Source organism: Anabas testudineus, chromosome 13 (assembly GCF_900324465.2).
Source record: "Anabas testudineus chromosome 13, fAnaTes1.2, whole genome shotgun sequence".
NCBI lineage: Eukaryota > Metazoa > Chordata > Actinopteri > Anabantiformes > Anabantidae > Anabas > Anabas testudineus.
The window spans coordinates 19,014,417-19,040,554 of NC_046622.1; the positions used below are offsets into that span (position 1 = coordinate 19,014,417).

At 40.8% G+C, this 26,138-nt stretch overlaps 2 protein-coding genes across 2 annotated transcripts in view; one reads left to right on the forward strand and one right to left on the reverse strand.

Moving 5' to 3' along the window:
• Nucleotides 1-565: 565 nt before the first annotated feature.
• Nucleotides 566-10,377, reverse strand: nmd3 (NMD3 ribosome export adaptor). The gene is made up of 16 exons (XM_026378260.1): nt 10,279-10,377; nt 9,794-9,894; nt 9,290-9,424; nt 9,025-9,121; nt 8,482-8,562; nt 7,803-7,931; nt 6,854-6,944; nt 6,204-6,282; nt 5,588-5,684; nt 5,002-5,119; nt 3,490-3,635; nt 3,054-3,166; nt 2,746-2,818; nt 2,032-2,138; nt 1,246-1,316; nt 566-1,091 (listed from the first exon to the last, which is right to left on the reverse strand). Exons 2-16 carry the CDS (start codon nt 9,835-9,837, stop codon nt 958-960), a joined length of 1,515 nt encoding a protein of 504 aa, XP_026234045.1. The 5' UTR covers nt 9,838-9,894; nt 10,279-10,377; the 3' UTR covers nt 566-957.
• A 2,304-nt stretch (nt 10,378-12,681) lies between these two features.
• The window catches only part of LOC113171649 (protein phosphatase 1L-like), a 48,282-nt gene continuing 34,825 nt past the window's right edge, over nt 12,682-26,138 (forward strand). Inside the window, exon 1 of the mRNA XM_026374163.1 lies at nt 12,682-13,583. Within this exon, the coding sequence (XP_026229948.1) occupies nt 13,185-13,583 (399 nt within the window). The 5' untranslated portion in view covers nt 12,682-13,184. The remainder of the gene's footprint in view (nt 13,584-26,138) is intronic.

The window sequence follows — 26,138 nt, forward strand, 5'->3', positions numbered from 1 at the left end:
GTCAACAGATGCGGAGGCAGCTATTTACGGCTGCTTCCTGTTAGAATCTATATATACAGACAAAAAGCCAATGAATGGATATTTTTTTTCAAGAACTGTTCAAACAGGCTTTGAACTTTTGAACCATTGAATTAGTTCCATCCAATGTCCATGATCCCTTTTCTCCAATTGTTGGTGGTGTTATTTCCTTGAATGCTAGGATTACACAGCTGATCTAATGTAACAGCTGTGTACTTCTTCTGCAATAATGGTGAGAGGGTGGAGAACTGTACATCACCTCAGGTCATATGAGGACATCAGTGTTATTTACTGCCTTCCACATTCAATCCTATTTGTTTGTCCTCCTTGAGCCCACAGGCATTTTATCTCTGTGTCTGGTGCAGCTGGTGAATATCTGCATATTGGCCACAGCAGCCAAATTATGTCATTAACAGGTCTGGCCCCATTTACTGCAAGTGTGGCTATTTGGATGCATCACTTCCCTTTTCCAAGTGGCCCAAAACTCCCTCTGGTGGACATCTACAGCAAGCAGATTGCAGGTAACTGTAACTGCACAAAATGTATGTACAAGAACTGTGTATAAGGACAAATATTTATTTTTGATATAGTGATTTATAACCACTCCATCACCACATCATTTCAAGCTATGCAGCTGAAAATGTTATTCCTGTAGGCCCGGAGTGGGGACAGAAATCTACTGAGATGATGTGGATACAGTAAATTATCAGCTGTAACAACTCAAAGCCAAGTTTCTCTATGTAAGCGTACTTTTATAACTCACTGTTTATTGGTTTAACCTGTGATCAATTTCCACACCACAAACTGTGGATCAGTTTGAACCATCATTTGTCAATTGTTTAATCAGTCCTCAATCTGCTGTCAGTTCAAACTGGATCGTCAGCGATCCTGTATTTGACAGATCAGCCGTCAGTGTCACGCAGGCAGGGTGGCGACTGGCTAGTCTGTCATCATGTCGGCACCTTCTCCCCCGGTGGCATCTGATAGGCTGAGCTCCTCCAACATCTCCATCAGGGAGATACGTGGTGCTCCGTCATCATCAGTGTCACTCTCCACTGGAATCTTTGATGCATCTGAAATTCAAAAATCGACCTCTGTCATTAACTATCAAACACATCATCTGTAATCAGCTGTGTGGCATGAGGTCTTTGTGGACAGTAAATGTATCAACTAAAAAGCTCAAATCTCTTATAGTGTTTCCAAAGTCCTCAATATCTAGCTGCTTACCTTTGTAGATGTTGACATTCTTCCTCAGAGCTTCATCTTCCTCCAGGTCCTCCAGGAAGTCCTGGTATTGTCTGAAGACAGAGTAGCAGGTTAAAAGAAAACCCATGTGGCACAGCATTACAGCCACTAAAAACATCAACAGGATACTTAGTATTACTCACAGGTTCGCAAACATTTCCCCAACAAACCAAAGCAAAGTTGAATCTGGAAGTATTTTCCATTATTTTATAGGGCAAGGACATTTATTGGGCAGAAAACAATCTTTAAGGAATTTGTGATAGTTTCACATTAGTCTCACATGTGTTTTCTGCAAGCATATTTGATGGGAGCTACAATTAAAAATGTCTTCCTAAGATACCTCATGCCAAAGAACTCTACCTTTGCCCAAAAACTATTAAAAGCACATCAGCAGGTTACACTGCTGAATTGCGTAATATGTTCCTACGTTCCTACTGCCATTGTGGTTTACTTTCAATCCCTTGCACACAAGTGTCCAGATTCCATAAATACTCACTAAAACAGCAAAGCTGTATTCGTCTGTGACTGAAACTAGTCCCCGCCAAATGCTCTGTTTACTCCTGTCTGCTAAATGTTTCAGAACACTGTTGGTGGGAACGAATGAGTGGAGTTACAGTAAGTGCTACAGACAAACTAGTGCATCATCGAATATCCAGGTTTAATATGGGGCAGCTCTTTAGAAAATAACAGGATGTGATTCAGATGAAACATTTCTGAAGCTTTAATTCAGTCAGCGCCAGAAAATGATACGAGATATTATGGTTGTACCTCTCATCGTCTGTGTCCATGCCGTCACGGTCTCTGGCCATTTCCTGCAGTTTCCAGTTCCTGCGCTTCACCCTTCTGGTGCGGTCGTAGCTCTTCTTGATCAGCACCTTAGTGAATCCACAATCGTCTCAAATTAAAACACTACAAAAGACAGTCTATGTATATCGTTCTACACTGTCTGGTCAAAAACAGCCACACTTAGGCATATATTCAATTAGCTTATGCTATGTCGTTTCTGTCCAGAGTTGCACTCACTTCTCGCTAAGTTTTTGTACTGACAATGGGATCAGACCACTACATAAAGTCTTCTCCGGTATCCCAAAAGATTCTCAATGAGGTCTGCAATCTGTGGTCGTCAATCCATGCGTGAAAATGCTATCTCATGCTTTTTCACAATCTGAGCCTGATGAAGCCTGAAAACCTGATCATTCAGTACATTCATGTATCAGCTGACCTCTTTGTGTTGCCAGCAGAAACACACTAATCACTGTAGTAATTATTCAATAGAAAGATCTTATCTGTTAACTTTGTGTTTTTTAGGTCAAGGTAGTGTATTTGACAATGTGTTGACTGTCCCAATAATTCTAAATTGTCCTAAATCTATAGGCGGTTTATGTTACCACTAGAGGTCAGTGTTAACCAACTAGACAATAGCTACTAAATGATGACTAACTGATGCCCAGGTTTGTTCACTAAAGCGAAGCCGATTCTTACCACATCAGGAATATGGTGAGGATTCATCTTATTCAGGTACTCATCATTGATGTTGGAATTAGCAAAGTCGAACCTGTAAGGCGAGAAGTAAATGTACCACTAAGTGTAAATCTCGCAGCCTTTATCAGTCTTTACTAGGCAGTAATTCTCCCACCAGGTGTACTGAGTGCATAAATGAACATACTTTTTAGAAGTTGGATATTTCTGGATTGTAAATTAATTGTTCCACTGATGCTAAGAAATATACAACTATTTTCAGATAATGGATTTTTGATTTCCATTCAGCAACATCTGAACTTCACACTCACCCCAGTACTAGGTCTCCAATGTTGAGCAGGTGACCCAAGAATGTACGGCAGTGATACTGCTGACTGGTATCCATCTCTGATGTTTTCTGAACCCACACGTCAGCCAGGGTGTGCTACAACACACAAACACACACACAGAGGGAATACAAATGTACCTTCAAGCCACCAAAACACCATTAATCTTGCTCTTTCCCCCCAATTTGGTCCAACAGATGCATCGATAATAATCCAACATTCAGACTGGGTACCTACAAATCTCATTCCCTGTGCCACTGAAACAATCTCTCCTGTGTGTTTCTGTCATTTTGGCTTGAATCCCACATACAGGTTTTACGGATAATGTAATGGTTCGCTATTGATTTTGCTTCCAACAGAAGAGCAATGTTCCCCCATAATGCAATCCGTTTCGCAACAACACACACACAAAGTCACTCACCTTATTGGACCTCAAGCCAGCTCCAGCACCCAGTTTCTGATCTCTGATGATGTCAATGTCCATAACAATGAACTCCTCCAGTTGCCGTGGGTTACAGAGGCTGTTGAAGGGGCAACGCCAGTATGTATTCCCATCCACCTCAGCAACTAGTGTGTGAGACATTTATTCATGTGTTTATGACCTGATTATTAACACTGGTCAGCAGAGCTAAAATGAGAGCATAATGACAAAGGGAGATCTAGTTTTTACTGGACAGTTGGAATTAAATAAACTACATTTCAACATAACCTATGTTCTTCTATCTAGAAAACAGCATAAATCTAATTGCTCTGCCATTGTGTTTTTCTATTTGTACAACTTCCAAACAACCCAGACACGAACAATGTGTTTCTGTCTATACTGCAAATAAAGTGAACACAAGCAGACAAACACAAATAATTCTTAATACAGCCTCTGCCTCTAGGCTCATATTCAGCCTAGTCTAAAAGTTTCTGCAACAAAAATAGCCTGCTCTTTGAAGAGTAATTGAAAACGTGTGTGCAGCTACCAAATGTCTGAATTCTGTAAAGCAGTGTCTCAGTCTCTCACATAATGAGTGATTGCACCAGATACAGAGGACATGCATCATCGCTAATTGTCACCATACTGTTGATTATAAATCGCTCTAAATAAGCTGACGTGGCTTTGACAGCACAATGTAAACTAGAAATATAGCTTTTGTCTTCTGCTGTGCTGTGAGGGAAGTTTCTGACGACTGATGAACATGTGGTCAGCAGACTGAGGTCCTGGTAATATACAGGAAATGCTTTTGATTTGTGCTTAGAACTCACACACACATACGTGTGCACACACAAGTGCAAAAATATGCAAAACCTGTGGCAATGATTTCCAAATTATGAAGATGAAGATGCTGCATAACTGGATAATGAAGCGTAGAGGCAGAACAATTACTGTTGAGCAGTTAAAATAAAAGAAATTAATGGGCAACTATTTTGTGAATCATTTAAAAATGCCAGACCTTTGCTGATTTCTCCCTAGGGACTGTGTCTGTGGTGCATTTCTTTGCTGTTCTCCATTTGTTCAGGATACATTAAATATACCAAAAATACTGTCCACTGTCCATATACTCAAGGTCTACTCCACCCACGTCAAAATCTACTAAACTGACAACAGCATTAAAACTTTTGGGAACCTTTGACCCTCTGTACACCAGCTCTTTGGAGAAAGAGTTTCCGATATCAGGGCCTCAAGGCTGTGAAGTAACCATGTCTGAGGAAATAAGGCTAGCTGAGTGAGGAGCACTTTCTGAATATCTTTTTACAAACTATTTTTTCATCTTATGAGACTTTTAATTTTATTTTATAACTAAAAATGATAATTAATAATTATTTCAAATTAATTAATAGTCATAATAAAAAACACATAAAATCCAATACCCAGACTGCAGCTATATTTAACCACAACTAAACTGTTCTGGATTGTGGAGTCTGTTGGACTTGTTGACATACTCACTCTGCAGGGTGTTTGGATCGATGAGGTGGATGGTGCTGGTGACACGAATGCACACACACAATTGACCCATGTTCCCCAAACTCTGTGCCAGACGTGGTGAAAGACACACTACGTTGTCCTGGCAACCAGACACAACATGAGGTCATATTGAGTTCACAGGAAAAGTAAAAATAGAAGTGTTATATGTGTCCAAAAGCTTGTTTGTCAGTTCTTTCCAGAGATCTGTTCTGATCTGCATAGCTTCTGTCATTCAAACACAATGTGAAAATACACACAGATCTATAATGTGGCCACATGTCTAATGCAATAAAATAACTGCAGGAAATGATGAACACAAGAATGCCAAGAATCTCTATTCTGAAGTATATTCATTCTGACTAACTGCTGAACGAGTTTCATTTATTATCACCTCTCACTGCCAAAATCAATTATAATAAGACAAATTTTTGGCCAGGCACAGCTTTCAATCTGCATATCAGAACATTCTAGACACAACCTTTTGATTAAAGCAACTTCAGAGTGGTGCAAAGAAACAAGACAGTTCTCAACTAAGATGAATAATAGATAGAAACACATTGCTGTATACCTTGCAGACAGGTACAATCTCCATAGAGAAGGTGCTCTTATAGTTGTAGGTGTTTGAATGGATGTCGTGAGAGATGAGGCGCTGGGATGTCTTTGACCTTTAAAAGAAAGTGTTTTTTTTTTAATCATCATAATCATCGTCGTCGTCGTCGTCATCACAGCTGCTGTGCAGAGACACAGTAAATCCCATATTGTCCCAGTTGGACAAACCACAACAACAATGCAAAAATGTGTTCCACATTAGCTGTTGAAGCTCATTTCAACATGCTAACGTGTAACTTCCTAACATATAGAGCTCTTATTTCATGTATGTACTGATAGAGATACAACTGCAAAATGATGTCATGTACGATTTTTTATCCCTTTTCACAGATTATACATTCTTTGGTTTGTTTTCTACAGCCTACATTTTGGCAACACCTGCTAGCAAATTCTCTCCAGATTTGCTCTCGAATTCCTGGAGCACTGGATGGACACATAACTGCAGAATAGAGGTAGTTATAATCAGTTTGAATTCCCTGAGGATTGAGTTCTGTGTCTTAACATGTGTAAATAAATCTGAATGTGGACTAAGCACTGAGCCTCATGAGCATCATGTTTTCACAGGCACTGCTCACCTGCAGGGCACGGTGCACTGGAGGAAGTCGACCATCTTCTGTGCGTGCTGCTTGGAACCATAGTAGAAATCAATCCCCTCTGAGTAAGAAGAGCAATGCCATTAAATGCTCTGACAATACATCTATCAAAGGCACACTGTTGCATATCACAAACAGGTAAAACACACGTGCACAAACAGGGATGAGCTCTACTTCAGTCATGTCAAGAGCACAAAGAGCCGCTGCTGAGCTGTCACTCAGTGCGCAGCATGTGTGCCTGCGTGTGTGCAGGGTGTGGCATTTAGCAACAGGGTTTGGAGTAAGTTTGCATCGCAGGAATCTAGTTTGGAATAACTGCTCAGATTACCGAACACTGATTAGATGCACAACGTGTGCCCCTGTCAGGCCCACGCAAGGGTGGCTGTATGAACTGATAGGCACCAGTGATATGCATGCATGGCTCGCTGTCTGGTATAGGAAGAGGTAATTAACACTCAGCACACCATGATGCTTAGTTCTCATCCATATTAGTTAGCCTGTGACAACTGAGACACGTTTCCCACTTTTCAGTCTAATTCGGTGAAAATGAAATAAGAAAAATAGAGGGCTGCTCCCTTTGAAGATATGTTTGCAATCATATATAAAGAATTACATAAAGACCTGTTACCTACCATGGATTTCTTTGATGTTGAGGGCATTCTGATGGAGTTTGTGCTTGAGGATGAGCTGCTCTAGATAGTAGAATGTCTTTTTATGCACCGTCTGTTAATAAAAAAAGAAGAAACATTGCACTGCATGATCACAAACATTTAGCTGTGCTAAACTTCAAAACTTAGCTTTGAGACATCCAGGACCAGACGCCCCCTTTGACCTTTCCAAAAACCATAGTTAAGAACCTCTGTGGTTGCTGTTACCTTTTAATCTTTCTGAACAAAGTGAAGCTGGTGTCAAAGGGCTGCTGAGGAATGATGATGAATGATACTAAGTGGCTTAGTCATGATTTTAGTAGGTTGTTAGTTAAACTCGAACTCCATCAGATTGGAGGGAAAGTTTCTAAAGATGTTCTGCAGGCTTTAAGTCTGTTTTTAGTCGGGCCACTCAAGAGCAGTACCAGACTGATCCTGAAGCCACTACAGCATTAAATTGGCTGTATGCTCTAGATTACCGTACCGTCCTGAAAGGTAAACCCTCACCCCAGACTCAGGCACCCTAACGCAGGTTTCTTTCTTCATGCTTCTGAGATGTTTTACCATCTGACAGTTTGTCCAATCAGCAGAGCATTTGTGAAGCTCTGTTAGAGCTGATTCATGCTTACTGCAGAGGGTGGTGAAATGCCCTCTGTACAACCTAATTATGTCATCATAGTCAGCACACAAGCCTCTTAATTTTAACTCTGCATCTCCTTGTTGGTGACTGGCTCAGAGATGAGAGGGAACTCCTTACTAAAAAAAAAAGAAGCTTCCTTCTCTTCCTTATTTTAACACACGCCAATAATAAGACAACCAACATATTTATAGACCAAAAACAAATTAGTATGATGCAGAATTCAGCACACAACAGTATAAGTCTTTCTTTAAAATGTGTTTCGAACACTTTAAATGTGTTTTACAACACACCTACCTTCTGCCTAACTTGCACTACAGCCTTCCAGAAGTCCTTGGCTTCCACGCGATGGCAGTCGTCACACATCTGGGACTGAATGACAAACTCGACCACAAACACCTGCTGCAAGATAGCACCGTTCATCACCTGGAGAGGCAAACACAGCAGGTTACACCATATCCTCTTACTGAATGCCAAACAATTGTGAAAACGCTGCCCTTACATTCATTTCATCACTCACTTCTGCAAAAAAGAGACATGTTTATATGTTCCCTTATCTGTGCTATTTGAATATGTCTGACCAGCGGGCTCCAGAGGCAGTTTTATACGGACACTCCAACAGCACAAATAAAAGAGTTAGCCCTAAGTAACATAGAGCTCAGGTTCTTACTAAAGGTCAAGGAGATGAGATGACAGCCACTGGCAACACTCACCTGTTTCAAACACACATAACTCAGTCAGGAACAGATGACTCGATTATAAGAGTATCTTGAAGTCTGCTGTGTATGTGAGTACATAGTATGTCTGTGTCACCTATATTAGTAGGATGTGTGTTACGTCTCGTCATTATTATTTGCTTGCTGCTGATTAAAAAAAACAAACTGAAATAAATAAACCCACATAACCTTCAGATGAAAAACACTAACCGGTTTTTATCAGTTCTCCCACACTTATCACTTACACTTTCTTTTCTTACCTCTTTCTGGATGGTCAATTTCATCTTAATCCTTTTGGAGTGTGGTTCTGTCCACAGGAAGCCAGCATCAATAAGACGAACCTGTGAGGAGAGAAGCAGGACGAGCCACAATTGAATATTCTAAAGTACTTTGGGGAATACACTCCCATATTGAGTGTGGAACATGTGGTGTGGACACAATATTAAGATAGAGAATGTAATCCATGATAAAAGGCCTGAGGCCCTTCAGGAAAAATAATTCATTCATTAGGAAAATTATTAATTGATAATAAAATTAAATACTAATTGCTGTTTTAAATTATTCTTGGGGCCATCGTTTCTTATATTGTATTTGGGTTAATTATACTAGAAGATGCTCAATTAAATTTTTCATTGAAACTATGTTTATTCCTCTGCACTTCTGCCACTTTAAAAGTAATTAATAAGTAAGTTTAATAACACTGAATTGAAAAGCAGATGTTGATGCACACACTTTGCACCTTTTACCCCAAGTGTAAACACACTTCATCGTCTTTTGTGAAGTTTAGTAAGAATCACACTCACTTTGGTCATAGAGCTCTTTAGTTTTTTCAGGCAAAGAGCCAGCAGCTCCCTGGACTCCAGAGCACACTGCACCCAGGTGGCTGGAGGCTGCAAGTACCTGCACAAGTGATGAAAAAGTACATTCAAGCCTCAAATCTTCAAACAAAAATCCTCAAAAAAGCCTTTTGTATTTGTAAATGCTTTCTAGAGAGAATCGGTTATAGAGTCTGTGTAACACAGTGTAAAAATCTAACACTTATTTGTACTGAACAAACACTAAACAAACCTTTCACACTGCTTGCAGAAGTGAACTGTGACTTGCTTGGGGATTCCCTCTGAGATGTCTACCTGGGTACGCAGGCAGGCTACACACATGTTCGCTGGGTTGGGGGGTATAGGAACACCACAGGTACAGCACAGACTGTGGAGAAGAGAAACATTTGTAAATGACAGTGAAATAAACTCAAATACATTTATGTTAGATTCCTTACATCCAGTCAGAAGTAAAATGTGTGAGCTTTAGACAGTTCCGTAAACATGTACCACTGCTGTATAATATACAACAGTTAATGTTACTGTGACCCTTCCAGATTTCTGGAAAACATAGGTTTCAGTTTACTTGATTCATGAGCTCATTTTTTGTAACGGCTCATGAATCATCAATATGTGCATTTACTTTTATTGTGTGTGATATATTCTTCCTTCTATTATATGAAAATGTCCGCCTTGAAAATAGTATAGAATGTCTCAGGACTCGCATACAACTCTTTTATATTTGGGTTTTACTTACATATTTCCCTGGCTGCTTGTGGCAGGAGCTTGTATATACTCCATTCTCCTCAACTTGACAGGTCAGTATATGTCAGCTGCTCCGTGTAGCTCAAAGATAATCTGAGGACAGAAACATGACACATTGAATTGTCTAAATTAAACAACAATCACAGAACTATGGCTGGAATAACCAACGATAGGTTGTGGCTATAAGCCGAGTAACAAATCTCATGTCTTACAAGAGACAAATATCTGTACTACTTCAGTTTGTTTAGAAATGTGGAATCGGCAGGATACAGAAGAGAAACACTAGTAGATCACTGAAAGTGCATGCTCTGTCAGTCTGCTAGCTGAAGCTATTGCATGGACAGTTAGCATTAAAGGCTAAATTGCTAGTTTTGATGAGTGATTCCAAAAGATATTCATTGAGAAAGAAGCACAAACAAAACAACAAAAGTTATTCTATCGCTACAACTCGTCCCATCCAGTGATAACAAAACGTACCTAATTTGACAGGAAAGGCACAACTCCAAAAAAATTAAAGCCCTCCACGTTTCTTCCACTGAGGAAAGAGGGCGGTTCAGTGACGTCACGCTGGCGTCAAGGACCCCGATGCTGCCTCTGTTTGCCTGAATAAATTTCCGTCAAACTATATGCTTCAAACATGAGGTATTTTTCAATTAGTTTAATCTTTTACATTTTTCTCTTTCCTCTTTTTTGTTTAGTTTTATTTTTGGTCTATTCTCCTCTATGTTTGCTATGAATATAATTTATGATGTGTTAAGTGCTATAAAAATAAAGTTGACTTGAGTTAATATGACTTATTTATGTCTGAAATTCTTCCTTGATGTGACATAAGCCCAACACTACCAGCTGGTAACTGTTATTGGTATTGTTCATGAGATTGTATCAGTTGTTATAATTAAATTGCCAAATATTTATCATTATTCAATCTACAGCCCTTGAGTGCCTGTGTCAGGTACTGTTGGAAATATTTCATGTTTAAAGAACACACATTTATGAATTAGTAAATATGCGGTGTAGGAAACATGGGACTTGACTACTTTAAGTTAACTAAATTATATATAATTTTATTAACTCGTAAGACGAGAGGATAATTTAATCTTAGCACTTACTAAATTTGTGTGAAAAATGGAAACACCAAGACATTACTACCTAATACCAAAACACAGGAAGCATGTTCTTTATTCATCTGTGACAATTTAATCCTCTGGTAAACCCCTTAAAACTTCCTTTTACAAAATAAATAGCATTTGCTACTCAATTGCTGTTAAACTACAAGGTTTCGCAACTTTCCAGAAATTCTGGTGTAGATGGTCTTAAATTGATCATGCATGCTCTCCCATCTGTTAACACGTTTTAAAATTAGTCCCTGTCTGGTAAAAACAATAATTTAAATTTTCTGTTTATTTGTCTCCTCCTCCATGAGGAGAGTGACCTCTAAATTTCAGGGTAAATTAGAGCTATAAATGGCCAAACAAAAACAGCTTTTATTAGAAACTCACCAGTCTATACTTGTCTTGAGAAAGAAAGGTTATTCTATGTGAGATTTGGACAAGTAATTAAAGATTTATTTAAAAGGTGTACACTAGTCTCCAGATACATGCTGCAAATGGATCCAACCAGGACAGAAGATGCAGTGGGAGGCCTGAATGCACATCTGTGCAAGAAGACAAGTACTTGGCTGCATTGTTGAATCGAACAACAAAGAAGCCAGTGTGCACAGGCAGTATGTGTAGGAGACTCAGGTCAGCTGGCATCATGGGCAGAGTTGCCAAGAAAAAACTTTACTAAGGTTGGAAAATCAGAGGAAAAGGTGGCAGTGGGCCAAGATGCACAAACAGTGCACTTTACATGACTAGAACCAAATCTTGTGGGCTGGTGAATCCAAGTTTGAGCTGTTTGGATGCAAATGAAAAACATACACTACAGAGCCCAGACAAAGAGTTCATAAAAAGATGCCTACCTAACATTATCAGTGAAGCATGGAGGTGGAAATGTGATGGGACGCATTGGCAATGGGACAGTGGGCGATGTGCATCATGTGCAAGGCATCCTCAATCACCATAGATACCACTTCACACTGAAGAGGCCACTCCGCCTGGGAACAACTAAGGGGATAATTTTGCAGCAAGACTATAACACCAAGCAATCTCCCCGGTTGTCTCAGAATTATATGGAGAAGAAAGTAGCTGCTGGAATACTCTTAGTAATGGCTTGACCAGCTCAATCACCAGATCTGAACCCCATCCAGCTGGTGTGGGAGAAGCTGGACCGAAGCGTTTTGGAAACACTTCCCATCTAGCACAGCAGACCTTTGTGAAGTGTTGCAAAACGCTTCGGCGGAAATCACACCCTGAATATCTGCAAATACTGCCCTCAAATATGTTTTAAATGAATTGTGGCTCCTTTCTTATTTGTGTTTATACTGCCGCTGTAATAAATATCTGTGCCTTATCTATTTATAATAATAAAAGACTCTCAAAAAAGAAATTCCCTATAAATGTGTGACTACCTGAACTTTGTTTCTCTACTTTAAAACTTACTTTCACTAAGGTTTTCTGTGTTCTGCACTAGCTGTATAAATAGTAGCTTCGCCTGAAGCAACAGTATAATGCTGTTTGATTAATCAGTTACTTTACTGTAAATCAGTAATCTAGGTTTACTTCCTCTGATTAGGCCTACACTTGCTGATAGTTTTGTTGTCTCAGCTACTTTTAAAATCAAACATGGGCTAGGTTGGCCTTTTAGAGTACTTTTATTTACTGTCATTTGACTTTTACCCAGGTAAACGTTCTGAATACTTCCTCCGTCACCGAGTCCTTCAATTACCCAGCAGCCTCCTGTGATTCTGCGGTCAGCACACTTATATTACGAGGTGCACATGAAGGCAGCATCTCTGTTAGTCAGTCAGCGGCGGAGAGTCGCAGCCAGTGTGGCAGCTGGGAATGTGAGGGTTTCAACATTGAGCGCTATTTTGAGGACCGGGAACAGTAGCAGGGCTCTGCCCACAGCTCAGCTACAGCCAACACTCAGGCTGAATTTGAAGGCGACCTGCGTTTTCTCTCTCTCTCTCTCTCTCTCTCTCTGTGTCGGACCGCATCGGGTGGTCAGCGGACAGCCGTCGGTGGCTCACTGCAGGGCGGCTCGCAGGAGGGAAGCAGCCGTGTTTGCGTGCGTGTTTCCCCGCTCCGAGTCCACTCGCCAGCACCTTACCCCCGGTTATAAATGCGGTCAAGTGTCACCCGTCGAGTCAGCGTCACCTCTGATGTTTAAATGTAGACGCTTCGCCGCTGCCAAACCACTCACACCACCGACGATGGACTGAAGTCAGCGGCGGGGGCGAGCGACACACAACCTGCCGCGATTTCCTGCGAGTGAACCGATAAATGATAGAGGATACGATGACCCTACTGTCTCTGCTAGGTCGGATCATGCGTTATTTTCTGCTTAGACCGGAGACCTTGTTCCTGCTGTGCATCAGCCTGGCTCTGTGGAGTTACTTCTTCCACACGGACGAAGTGAAGACCATCGTGAAGTCGAGCCGGGATGCGGTCAAGATGGTCAAGGGGAAAGTGGCGGAGATGATGCAGAACGAGCGGTTCGGCGGGCTGGACGTCCTGGACGCGGAGTTCTCCAAGACCTGGGAGTTCAAGAGCCACAACGTGGCCGTGTACTCCATCCAAGGACGGCGAGACCACATGGAGGACAGGTTCGAGGTGATGACCGACATCGTCAACAGGAGTCACCCGTCTATATTTGGGGTTTTTGACGGGCACGGAGGAGAGGTGAGGAAAAGAAAGGGCAAGGTGTGTGTGTGTGTGTGTGTGTGTGTGTGTGTGTGTGTGTGTGTGTGTGTGTGTGTGTGTGTCAACTACTGTAGGGGCCTCTGGGAAGTATTTATCACAGTTTGTTGCGTTATTTTTTTCTTTCTGCTCTGGTTTAGTCTTTGCTGTCAAAGCTGCGGTCGCTTGTTTATTAAAGCCACAAGTGAGACAAAGTGGGAATCTTCTCTACCGTGGCTGTTAATGTGTTCCTCTGTAAATTCACACTGAGTTGCACTTTTGTTCGACTTTTAGAAGCGAGTTAGAAGATGATGGCATCCTTAATAGGAAAGTTGCTTTATTTTCTATTAAATAAACAAACAGTAAGCCTGGTGCTGGTGCTTTCAAGGCACCTGGAGACAATTTGGAAGCCACATTTTGGCATTTGTCAGTATTGAACACTGGTGGAGAAGGAGCCCATCATTTCCTGCAACAGCACTTCACACAAACGGGTCTCTTCCAAATGGCAACAGAGTTGCGTCTTGGCCTGCAGTGTTTAAAGCTCAAAATCATGCCAGAAATATAAATATCCATCTTTCGGAATAACATTTTTAGGATGCAGACAGCATCCATGGTTTAACGTGATTATAGCTGGTAGGAGGAGGATGAACTCAAATTGGTGTGCTCCTCAGACATTCATGCTGCTAGATGAGCTCCATACTATGAGAGAAGAATAAGTGAAGTGGGTCAATGATTGCTGATCTGCTCGTCACCATCCACCATCTATCCCCAGCTGACACTTGGCAGCTAAGCTTCCTTGATGCTAAATAATATTGTCGTTCAACACAAGCACAGGAATGTGTCTGTGCATTGAAAAGCTTTACAAAGCAACTCACAAGAAAATCCTTTTAAAAAGTTGTCCGTTAAAGGGACAATGCATGTGAGATGACGCCACTGTTGGTTGTGAACACGAAAACACAGATTTGTCATGAGGTCATGGCATGTTTGAACGCTGGCATTGTTTCTTGGGATTTCAACCGTGACCTCAGCTGGTCACATAATATTGGTACGACAGGGCCAAACAGAAACAAAGTGTTCACGCTCTAAGTGCCATGGCATCCTGTTTTTTTCCTTCTCTTCCCGTACATTAAACGTTACAGATTTTGATCAGCCAGTTGTAGCAGTGGATGAGCTTGATGGTGTTTTGAGCCTGACAGCAACTGTCTTCATTCTGGGTTTGACTCCGATTGAGGCTGAATGATAACATGCTAAAAATAGGCAGCCAAAGGCATAGAGGATAGCTGTTCTTTTAGGGGAAATTAAATTTTAGGCAGCAATGCTGACTGCTGCAGCTTTTGACCAAAAGTGGTCATTGGATTGTTTTTCCTGTAGCCTTTCTCCCCCCCATTCTTCTTCCCTCAGTGGAGTTTCTTTTTTGAGACTGGTGACCTAACCTATAAATTCTGATGTAGCTACCACACATATAGTTAAAATACTTGAATATATTGTAGTGACTATTATAGTTATTTTTATATCAACTGTATATATGTATGACAGAAAAAGGAGGAACAAGTGGGAGAGCATCACAGGTGAGAGTAAGAGCAAAAAGAGAAGGTTCAGATTTGCCCACATGTAGGCGAGAGTCTGTTTTATCACTGCATGTCCATGGGCAACAATTTCAGTCTGTTTTCATTCCCACATTCTCTTTTGAAGTGTGTGAAATGGTTGCCAGACAGCAGTATTCAGAAACGACTTCCCCTGGTTAGTGAATTTAGATTTTATTTTATTTTATTTTATTTTTTGCCAGAGGGCACTGAATAAAGCAGAGGGATGCTGTGTGGCCTAAGGCAACACTGGGAATACTGGCTGCCTCAGCTGGCTAGTTAGTGAGGTGTCTGTCACGTTCCTTTGTTTTCATACACACACTCTGCTCATCCAAACCACATACAGTTGCTTTGGACAATTTCTACATTGTAAATTGAATTAAACATTAAAAATTGCTTTTTCCCCCTGAATCTGCATGTTATAACCTGAGGTGATAATGCATATTTTCAGACTTTTTTTACATATTTATTAAGAAACAAAAACTGAAATTGCTTATTTATTCACATGCTTTATTCACTACTGTGTAGAAGCCCTTCTACACAGTACTTCACAAGTCTAACTAAGTCTTCTTGGGTAAGTGCCTAGAAGCTTCTCACACCTGGATTTACACAGTTTATCCCATTCTTCCTGACGGATTGTCTCAAGCTCCATTAAATTGCACGAGAGGTATCTGTGAACTGCCATCTTCAGGTCTCCTTACAAAGGTTGTGCAGGGTTTAAGTCTGGACTTTGACTGGAATACTCAAGGACAGTCAGAGACCTGTCCTGAAGCTACTCCAGCATTAACTTGGCTGTATGCCATGTACTGTATTTATGTCGTTGTCATGCCGAAAGGTGAACCATTTGCCCTTTCATCAAACCCTTTGACCCATTACTTAGGTCAAATGTTGTTATGCACCATGGAGCATTTTTTCCCTTCACAACACTGTATTTGACTGCATTAACTTTTCTGTCACTTCTGAACCAGTTTCCTTGTCCCTGTCTCCATCCCTGCCACTGATGCAGGGACAGGGATACACCGCTGGCCCCATCATGCTTTGGAGATGGTATTAGCCAAGTGCTGAGCAGTGACATAAAGGCCTGATTGATGAAATGTTACTGAGATGTTTATCCTTCTGGCAGATTCTCCGCTCTCTGCGGAGGACTCTAAAACTCTGTTAGAGTGACCCTTAGGTTCTTGCTCACTGCCCTGAACAGGGCCCTACTTTTCAGGATACTCAGTTTGACTGGACGGCAAACTTTAGGAAGAATAATAGTGGTTCCAGATTCTTCCATTTCACAATTATTGAGGCCACTGTGGTACTGGGAACACGAAAAGCTTCACAGATGTCTTTAAATCCTTATCTTGATCTATTCCTCCACAGTTTGGAGTGCTATAGACACTGTTTAAGATTCCTGTAATCGACAGAAATGCAAGATACATTTTCAATTAGTTATGAGTGAGTCAGCCAAATAGAGCAGTGATTCAATGTAAGCAGTAAACCTTAAGTCAAGCAACTATCACTGCAGTTATTAAGTGTTTTCTATATAAAAAATGCCTGTGGCAGTTTTCTAAAGCCATACGTGATGTCTTCAATTTTTTTGTTTTATTTTCTGACCTACAGTTCAAACTTAAAAAAAAAGATATTACAAAAACAAAGAAACAAATTCTTTCCTTTACCAGCTACTTAATTACCAAGATAGATGACAACCAATTCTAATTGCATCACTATTTTGCCTCTTAAGCTTGAGGAAGAATTTCTACTTCTACTAGCATTGCCTTTTGAAAGCTACAGATCACAGTATCTAAAATCTTAATCAGTGTATGTTTGGTACTGACCAGCAAAGCAGGCATATCCATTAAAATGATGTACAGTAGTTAATGGTAATTTTCCACTATATGACATATAAAACACAACAAATACATCTTTGATATTGGATAAGAGCTTAGAAACTCTTTTAGACATAATTAGACATTTAGAGAAATAGGATTATTTACCTTATTGCCAAGTATTAAGGATTAACTTGGGGGAAAAGGAGCTAGGAGGCAGTTAGTCTAGCTAGCATAAAGATTGGAAACTAGAACCAAGAGGTAGTCTGGATACAAAATCCATGTAACAACACTACTCAACAACATGTGTTAAAGCTACAGTATGCTGCTTTTGGCAATCAAGATAATGCATGATATTTAAAATGAATGTATAGGCTAAGCAGATCTCCAGGCTCTAACTGCATACTTGTACTGTTTGTACTAGACCTCAAACACCCCCTGGAACCAATCAATTTACTAGCAGATAAATCATCAGTCAGTGGTAGATAACATGAAAATCTTTCTCCTTCTTTTTCTCTCTGCACTGCTCACACGCACTGATGCAAATTAAAAATCAGTGTTTAATGTGAAGATACCTATCTGTATTTTCATGTTAGATGTTGGTTGGCTCCATGAGGGGATTTATCTGTCAAATTAAGATCGATCTTTAGCTGCAACATGGGAAGAGCTTCATGAAAGTGATAACCCTGGGCTCTCAATCATCTATATCATGGCAACATGAGCCACTTGTTCCTTCCTGGCATGTGAAGAGTCTGTCATATTCCACTCCTCCCTGCCTCTCTTTCAGGCTGTGGCTCCAGGCTCTGCAAAATTACATTGACATTGTAGGAACACTACACGCTCACCATGAGCCTGTGTAAGTTGAGTACAGCTGCTGTTTTCTGTCTCTTTGTTATTCTTTTAGCTCTTTTCTCTTTTTTTTTTTTTTACTACAGCTCACTCTATCATGTAGTTTCGATCAGGGGTGTGCATGAGTAGGTTGCGATAGAGTAAAGTAGCAGTATACAGGGATGATGGCTTTCTGTCTTTACCTTAGTTCACTTTCACTTCATATTCAGGCTTAACAGTCATTTAATTTTTAACTTCATTATGCATTCCTTGAATTACAGCGTAGAGAGGACTTTTGATAGTGATTGAAGCAGTCGTGTGGTATACAGCAGTTCATCTTCTTTTCAAAATAAAGGACATTTCATAATGAGAAAAGCCAGTGTTTGAATGTGAGGTATTTTAATGTGCTTATGTGCATCTTTGAGGTTTACTGCACATGAAGAAGATTGGGTTATGTAGTTTAAATACAAAGAAGTGTGTATTCCTCCTGTGCTCGCTCTCACTGGAGAGATGAAAGAAAGACCCGGCATGTGACTAATTGCACTGTTGGCATTACAGGATTAGAGAGAGCAAATGAAGAGAGGGAGTGTGGGAAGACCAAGGACAGCAGTGTGTGCCTGAGTGTATGAATATTTATGTGTGTGTCGCAGTCTTGCACAAGAAGATATGCTGCTTCTCCTTCATGGATGTACAGTGGCAAGAAAAAGGATGTGAACCTTTTGGAATTTCAGGGTTGTCTGCATTAATTTGTCATAAAATGTGATCTGATCTTCATCTAAGTCAAGAGCGCTCAACCAAGCGCTTCCTGTAGCTGTGGATCAGACCTGCATATTGTTCAGGAAGAATTTTAGCCCATTCTTCCTGCAGAACTGCTTTAGCTCTGTCATATTCTTTTGATGTCTCATGTATGTGGCTCTCTTCAAGTCGTTCCATTGCATCTCCGTTAGGTTGAGATCTGGGCTCTGACCTGGCCCCTCCAAAAGGTGGATTTTGTTGTGGTCTTGCTCTGGTGTTTTAGGTCATTGTCCTGTAGCATCACCCAACTGTTTCAGTTTCATTTCACCCACTGAGTTTATGCTGATGTACAGACATTCTCACATTATCCTAAAGAATTTTTTGATACACTTGGAAATTCATCTTCCCCCCAATCTCTGCAAGCTGACCAGGCCCTGATGCATCAGAGCAGGCCCATATCATGATGTTCTCTCCACCATACTTTACAATTGCGATGATGTTTTCATGATGATATGCAGTGACCTTTTTATACCAGATGTAGTGTTGTTGGTTTTTTTTAAATAGTTCAATCTTTTCGTCAGTCTACAAAAGATTTTGTCGATCTGAGGTGGAGTGTCATTGTGCTCTTTGGCAAACTTTAGGTATGCAGCAATGTTATAGTAAGCAGCAGCTTCTTTCATCATGTCCTGCTATAGACACCCTGCTGTTCAATGTTTTAAGTACTGTAGACTCATCTGTGTTAGATGTTAGCCAGTGTTATTAGTCACATCACATTTATTACTACTCTTTAGATCAGATCACATGTTATGACAAATTAATGCAACAAACCATGAAATTCCAAAAGGCTCACATACATTTTCTTGTCACTGTACATGTGGAGATAAGAGGGGCACAGATCGACAGCTTCATTGTGCACAACTGAAATGGCCCATCAGAACTAGACACCTGCTTAACACTATTTTACATTATCTCTTTAATCAGCGCCCTGAGCACTTTGTAGGATAGATTTAACTGCTGCTCAGTTTGGTAGAAATATTAACTGTATAAATTAAAGTGGAGGCTATAATAACTTAAGTCATCCATTAGAACTATTTTATATAAAAAAATTTATTAACTGATGCGAATGTTTTGTTTGTGTGTGTGTGTGTGTGTGTGTGTGTGTATGTGTTTTTCTTTTTTTACTGTGTTGCTTTAAAGTGTTCAGGAAAAAAATCACTGTTCACTACCTAATTTACAATGAACAATCAGCAGACAACCTTCATCAGCTAAAGAGCCTTTTTTTCTACCCTCGGGAGTTGGTGGAGACCAAAGCAGAGTTGAAAGGTGTTAATTGTGTACTTTCTTTCAGCATTTGGAGACGTAGTTTCAAAGACATGCTACTGTTGCTCTATAACTGCTGCGTATGTTAAAACCAAATCAAATAATAATCAAACTATTAACATTACTTTCAGTCTGATATTGTTTGTTTTCTAAATATTAAGAGTAAACCTAAACAATGTCAGTTGCCAAAATAACCACTATCGCAGGTATTGGTTTCACATGGCTGTGCCTGGATATTTTGTATATGATAAATATTTAAACCACCTTCATATGTATGTATGTATGTATGTATGTATGTATCCCTTTACCGTCAGACTCAGGGTTTAACATCAGCAGCAGAGCTTCAGTCAGACCCCAGAACGATCAGATTAAGTTTCCTGCAGCTCCAGCAGAAGTTCTCATCGAGTGAGGATCAGTAAAATTACTATTGTAATCCTCCTGTAGTCATATCTGTCACTTGTGGCAAAAGCTGACTCTTTTTATTTCAGCCCTTCCTTAATGTCAAGTGAGGCAGAAAGTGGAGAGTGCACAAGAGGCCGTGTTGTGCTGGAAAATACTTGTGCTGCAGGGAAGAGATCGGAGACCTGGAGGGCCCTGCCCAAAAGTCTTCCGACCTTTCAGTTAATTGTCCCTGGTGGTGAGTCTTATTTTCCTTTCCTTTCCTTTCCTTTAGTCAAAGGGCTGTCAGGGAGCAACTTGTGAGAAGAGACTCAAGGGCAAACAGTGTAAATAAGGGTTAGATATTACCTAAATGTTTGTCCCTGAAGTAAACATAATAATCTCTTTCCCATAAAGTAAATCTTGTAGCTGTAATAATGTGTCTTGTGTGCATGTTAAAACCATATTCTCTGTTTAGTAGGTTAACAAGAACATGCATTTCTCAGGGTTAGTGTGTGTGAACGCCTGTGCGACAGAGTTGTGTGTGAGTTTGCCAACAGCATGTAGCACCAGATAAGAGTGCCTTCCTCAGCCTCAGTGTGCCGTCCTTTGCTGCTGGCAGTGGCTGGTCAATAATTTAACGGCCTCTCTGTCAAACACTTCTGCTAACCCCCCCGACTAAATATAAACCCACCTTCAAGCAGAAGAAAGCCACAAGGTCATTGTTCACCCACACACACACATAAACACCACATCGCATACCACTGTGTGGAGTTCTGTTGGAGGTCTTGTCTTGAAGTTGTTTGTGAAGTTGGAGCTTTATGTGTTCAGCTTTTCTTTCGTCGTCCTCCCCCTTCGCCCAACTCTTTTCCCAGTGGGGGCTATTCTGAGGTGATGTGAGGCTGCAGGTTGTGTTTGGTAATGGAGCTGTTGCCTTTGGTTGCCAAACCATCCACCCCAACTCCCCCTTCTTTGTCACCCACCTCACCCTATTTTCTTTTTTTTTTTTGCTATTTTCAACCCCCTCTCCACCCCCTCCATCCTCCTAAGGGATTGGCAGCGAATGAATGGGTCAGAAAAACTCCATCTTTAAGGCAATGTCAAACTGATGCCAATCCATTACATCACATCGTTTGACCCCACTGTGTGCACACTGGCCTTGGCTGCTTGCCACACCAAGTCACTCGATGTAGTGCAACTTACACTTCCTCATGTGATGCGTTCCCTATGTGAAAGAGGAACACGAGGAGACCGGCCGTGTTGGAACCATAGCAATATATGTTGCAAAGCTACAAGTCTGGCTCTGAATGCAAAACGCTCGCCTACGGCAGGGCTATATTTGTTCATTCGAAGCAATCTTAGTGGTTAGAGTCTTGTGTGTTTTGCGCTGTAGCTGATTAGCAGCCTCTAAATCTAATCACATGGCTGGGATTGACTCTGCTGCTCAGTCTAATCTACACTTTGTTTTGCCACTTCGCATGGCATTTTTCACGTAGGAGGATAGCAGAAAAAAATGCTGAAATTAAAGAATGCTTGTGCAGTAACATCCAACTACACGATCCTAAGTCAGTATGCGAGAGCTGGCTCCATAACTGTTTGTTTGTCAGTGTGTGATTGAGAAAATAGATGAGTCAGTTGGAGTTTGCCTGCTCGCTGTCTTGGCAGTGCAGGACAGCGGGAGAAGAATGTTGGCTGAGAGAGGGTAGCAAGTCGCAGCTGTTCAGAGTTAGTGACATTGGTGTGATTGTGTGCACAAAGAGACTGGGCTGTGATTTTTGTAATGCTCACAGTTGTGGCTCTTCCTCTCATCACACTAGGCCAGATGGGCCTGTGGCTAGGGCAGGTGCATCCTGGTAAATAGAAACAGGCCTCCTGGTTGTGTTTGCCTGCCACTGTCTCTGATCAGTTTATGTGTCCAGAAGTTGGACGAGCCCCCACTCGTATGAGACATTAACTTTTAATACCCTTTTTCTTTTTTCAAATGTAGAATGTGTTTTCTGTTCTAACTTACATTGAATGTCTGAGTCCGCACGTGTGAGCATGTCTGGTCTGTGCCCGGTCTGCTGCACACATGTGCCGCAGAGCCTTTCAGACATCGATTCATCCAAATGAGAGGAATGCAGCTGATACGAATGTTCGATATTTGCACATGGTTCTATTCACTGGAAGAACTGTGAACTATAAACCTTCAAATCCACTCTGTGGTGAACCAATCTTGGGCCAAGTTGTCTTTAATTTACTCTGTAACGAAGGCTCACAGGATAAATCACAGGAACAGACTCCAGAGTATGTCATTAATTTGTGCTTCTGATTAAAATTGGAAGAAAGAGAAATTTTATCTTATTTTATATAATGTATGTGTGTGGTGTTTGTCGATTCTCTGAGTGAGTGAGTGAGCGAGTGCGTGTGTGCGCATTCGGGGCATTGCTGGATTTCTGCCACGTTCTGTTGATTATGGCCCATTGAGATTTACGACTTAGTTTTTTCACCCTCTTGTTTTCTTCACCCTCTTGTTTTCTTCTGTGGTTCCTTATGTCTTTTTTTCAGGCCACTTACAGAGAAGGGTTGATAGAGGGGCAGTCTAAGACACTGGTGAGTCTCTCTGGTGAGCCCTCCCCCTGTGTAAAGGTTAGATGAAGTTGTGACCTAAGGAGAAAACAAATAAGGCTGAAGAAAGAAACCGAGTAAAGAAAGAACTGAATTTGCACAGATTGAACATGAAGCCCACATTCATCACAGTATCTGCAGTGAATAAACTGAATCTTCCAAAGGGATTTAAAGTTGAGTCCAATCAGGATTTGTCTAATCTTTTGTTTGTAATCCTGAAGCACATCAACAGTGGCTAAAGGCCACAACTAGCAAACTCAGTGTAAACCCTGCACTTAACCAGGTTCCAGTCAAAGATAGGCTATCTACTGGCTGCCAGAGTTTAATGTTTCAGGCCTCCAGAGGTACTGTTGGCCTCATTCTGAAAATCAGAAGTGAGCTGCACTCTTGCTCTGACCCAGTGACATAACTGCTCTCGCATACTTTTTTCCTGTTAACATTGAAGCTTTTAGTCTAACTCCAGCTGTTAAGTTTAAAGTGATTATTGTATTGCATGGTAAGTCACAGCAGCATTTAATGCAGTCATGGCATTAAAACGCACAGTTTGATAAGGTGATATAAAAATAAAACTGAATTAAAATTGGAATTAAATCATAATATATATTTTAAGTTTTAAAACCTTATTTTATTGTAAAACAAAGTAAAATAACCAGATGACTTACTCACAAAAACAAGATACATATTTTGTGCAGCTATAAACTAGATTATTTCATAAGTGAAGCTGGAACTTCAGTATGTTTGGTGTTTTTCCTTGGTCAATTTATTTAATACATTTATTGTAAAACAAACTAACTTTTATATCCAACATTTCAGCTATTTCTGATACTCCACAAAAACTTGGTAAAGTCTTGGCCTGGTTTATTTTTGGCAGTAGATGGTTATTGGAATCAATTCAGATAAGGTCCATGATGCACTAGCAGGGACAGCACATTCAGCACATCCACTGTATTGGTAAATGGGTTTAATATGAGCTCTGCAATATGTGTGCGTTTACATGTGCGCGGGGGTCACAGGCTGGTGATGGCTCAGAGGGGATGGGAAGTTTAGAGCCATATAAGCAGGGCTGGTAATTGATTATTGTGGTGCAGAGGAAGCTTACGGTGATATGAGCTAATGCCAACAGCTCAAGGCTCTTAGGATCCCTGCTCTCTTCCTGAAAGCATCTTTAAGCTGAGGCTAAAAGAGGTAGTAGAGACAGTGGGGCAGATTAGACTTACACTAATCCCACTGGGAAGATTGGGACTATACATTTTCTCCATGGATTCAGTTTCTAATTTTCCATCATCCCTCTCTCACACATTACTCGTCTTTCCTGTCCTGTTGGATTTTTTGTGATTTCTTGTCTCTAGTGTGTAAGCTTACACACCCAGTCCCTCCCTCCAGAGAGGTCTGCATGTTGCCCTCTTCCTGAGTTGATTTAATGAGCTTATCCAGCAGTAGAACTGGCAGCCATACTGACAGCTACTCAGAGGAGTAGAGCTTCTTTATTCAGAGTGAGGGGAAAGGAAAGGAGAATGATGGCATGGCTGAGAAGTGCCCCCAGTCTGGACGAGGAGTGGGATTGACCAAGCACCCACAAAATAAAAATGCTTTAAGCTTACAGAAGTGAAGATAGTGGAAGCTTAAAGGTTATGTTTGGAGGTGGAGAATAAGCAATGTATTTCAGAGGAGAGGTTTAAAAACACGGATGCTGAGAGGCAACACCCATTGTCTTTAGATTTTCTAGGCCAGCAGCATTACACCTGTTAGTGAGAAAACACCAATCTTGTGCGGTTTCAGAGGCTTAAAGAGTGTGAAGAGCTGACAGACAGAAGGTAGTCATACTGTAACTGTACAAGAAGCTGTGAGTTGGTGTAGGAAGTGCCAGTGGAGCTTTTTCATCTTTTGATCATAACTCTGTCAAACTGAAGGCCCTTGGCACCACGGGGCAGTTTTTCCCCTGAGAAACCATGGCATACTTTTCCACCTCTGTTTTTCATCTTCTCTTCTCTCACGCACTGTCTCTGCTGACCTTTCCTTTCCTACCTCCTCATCCACTCCCCTTCCTCTCATCTTACCTCCACTCCACTCAACAGCACACACACTTTAGTTGTTGTCTTCTGTCCTTGGAAATCCGTCATTCACCATGTGTTTGTCCAAGTTAGTACTGTGAAGGTGGTACAGTTGTGTGTGAAGTGCTGTGAAGGACAAAGATTCTTTGTCTTTTTGCCAGAGGTGTCTGGGTTTGGCAGTAGTTCCTTTTTATGAGCTTTTCAGTTTCCTTGTTTCTTTTCTTTGCGTCTTCTGTGACCTTTTGCTCTATCACCTTAAATATATCTCCACCTTGCTATATCCAATTCCCCTTCTTCTTTTTTTTTGCCTTTTCCTCTTTCCCTCCACTCCCTCACCCGTACCCGGAGAGTCACCTTATCTCTCTGCAGTCTGTCTGACTTATTTATCACTGCTCTGAAATATTAAAGAGTCTGCTGCCTCCAGTCCTGAGGGAAGTCCACAACTTTTACTTACAACACACATACACGCACACGCACACATAAAACTTAAATCACAATGTCTTCTGAAGATGCCACACACAGTTCTGTGTACAAGCTACCCGTCATTTTATAGGCTTCTATTGGTTTTCAGGGACTGATGCGCTGAATAGAGTCTTGACAAATTATGCTCCTTTGCGACCCTGTAGTTGCATGTATAATGTCAGAATGACTGTTCATACACAGTATATGCCTAAGTGACTGTCATTCAGCAGTATTCATATCTACAGGACACCAGTTAACATTACTTGATCTTACCAGAACAACTTGTCTTTACATAACTACTGATGTCACTTTTTGTGAGTGCAACCTAGCGTAACACTACAAATATCTCTTAGGGAAGAATGTCTAAATGTGATCTTCAAATTCACACAGCCTTCCTGTATGGCCAAACCCACTAACTTTAGTTTCAAATAATTGATTTGACTCCCTTTTATTTGGATTTGGATTTGGATTTTAGTATCAAATGTAATTGTTGGTTTTCAGATTCAGAGACTTGTGAGTGACAGATTGATTGGTCAAGCATCAGTCTCATCTTTTCTTTCCTAATGAGAACAGAAAATGGTGTCCTATGCGTCCAATAATACAACTTATAGCATTTTTCCTAAGACTCTTATACAGAAAACTGCATCTGTTTGCAGTTTGTTTACTTGATTGATGTGTGTCACACTTACAGTAGATGCTGGGGTTGATGCTTGATCATTATTTTTGCCTAGCTTAGGGTTCATTGGATCTAAAACTCATCTGAGCTCAACTGTAAGCATTAGA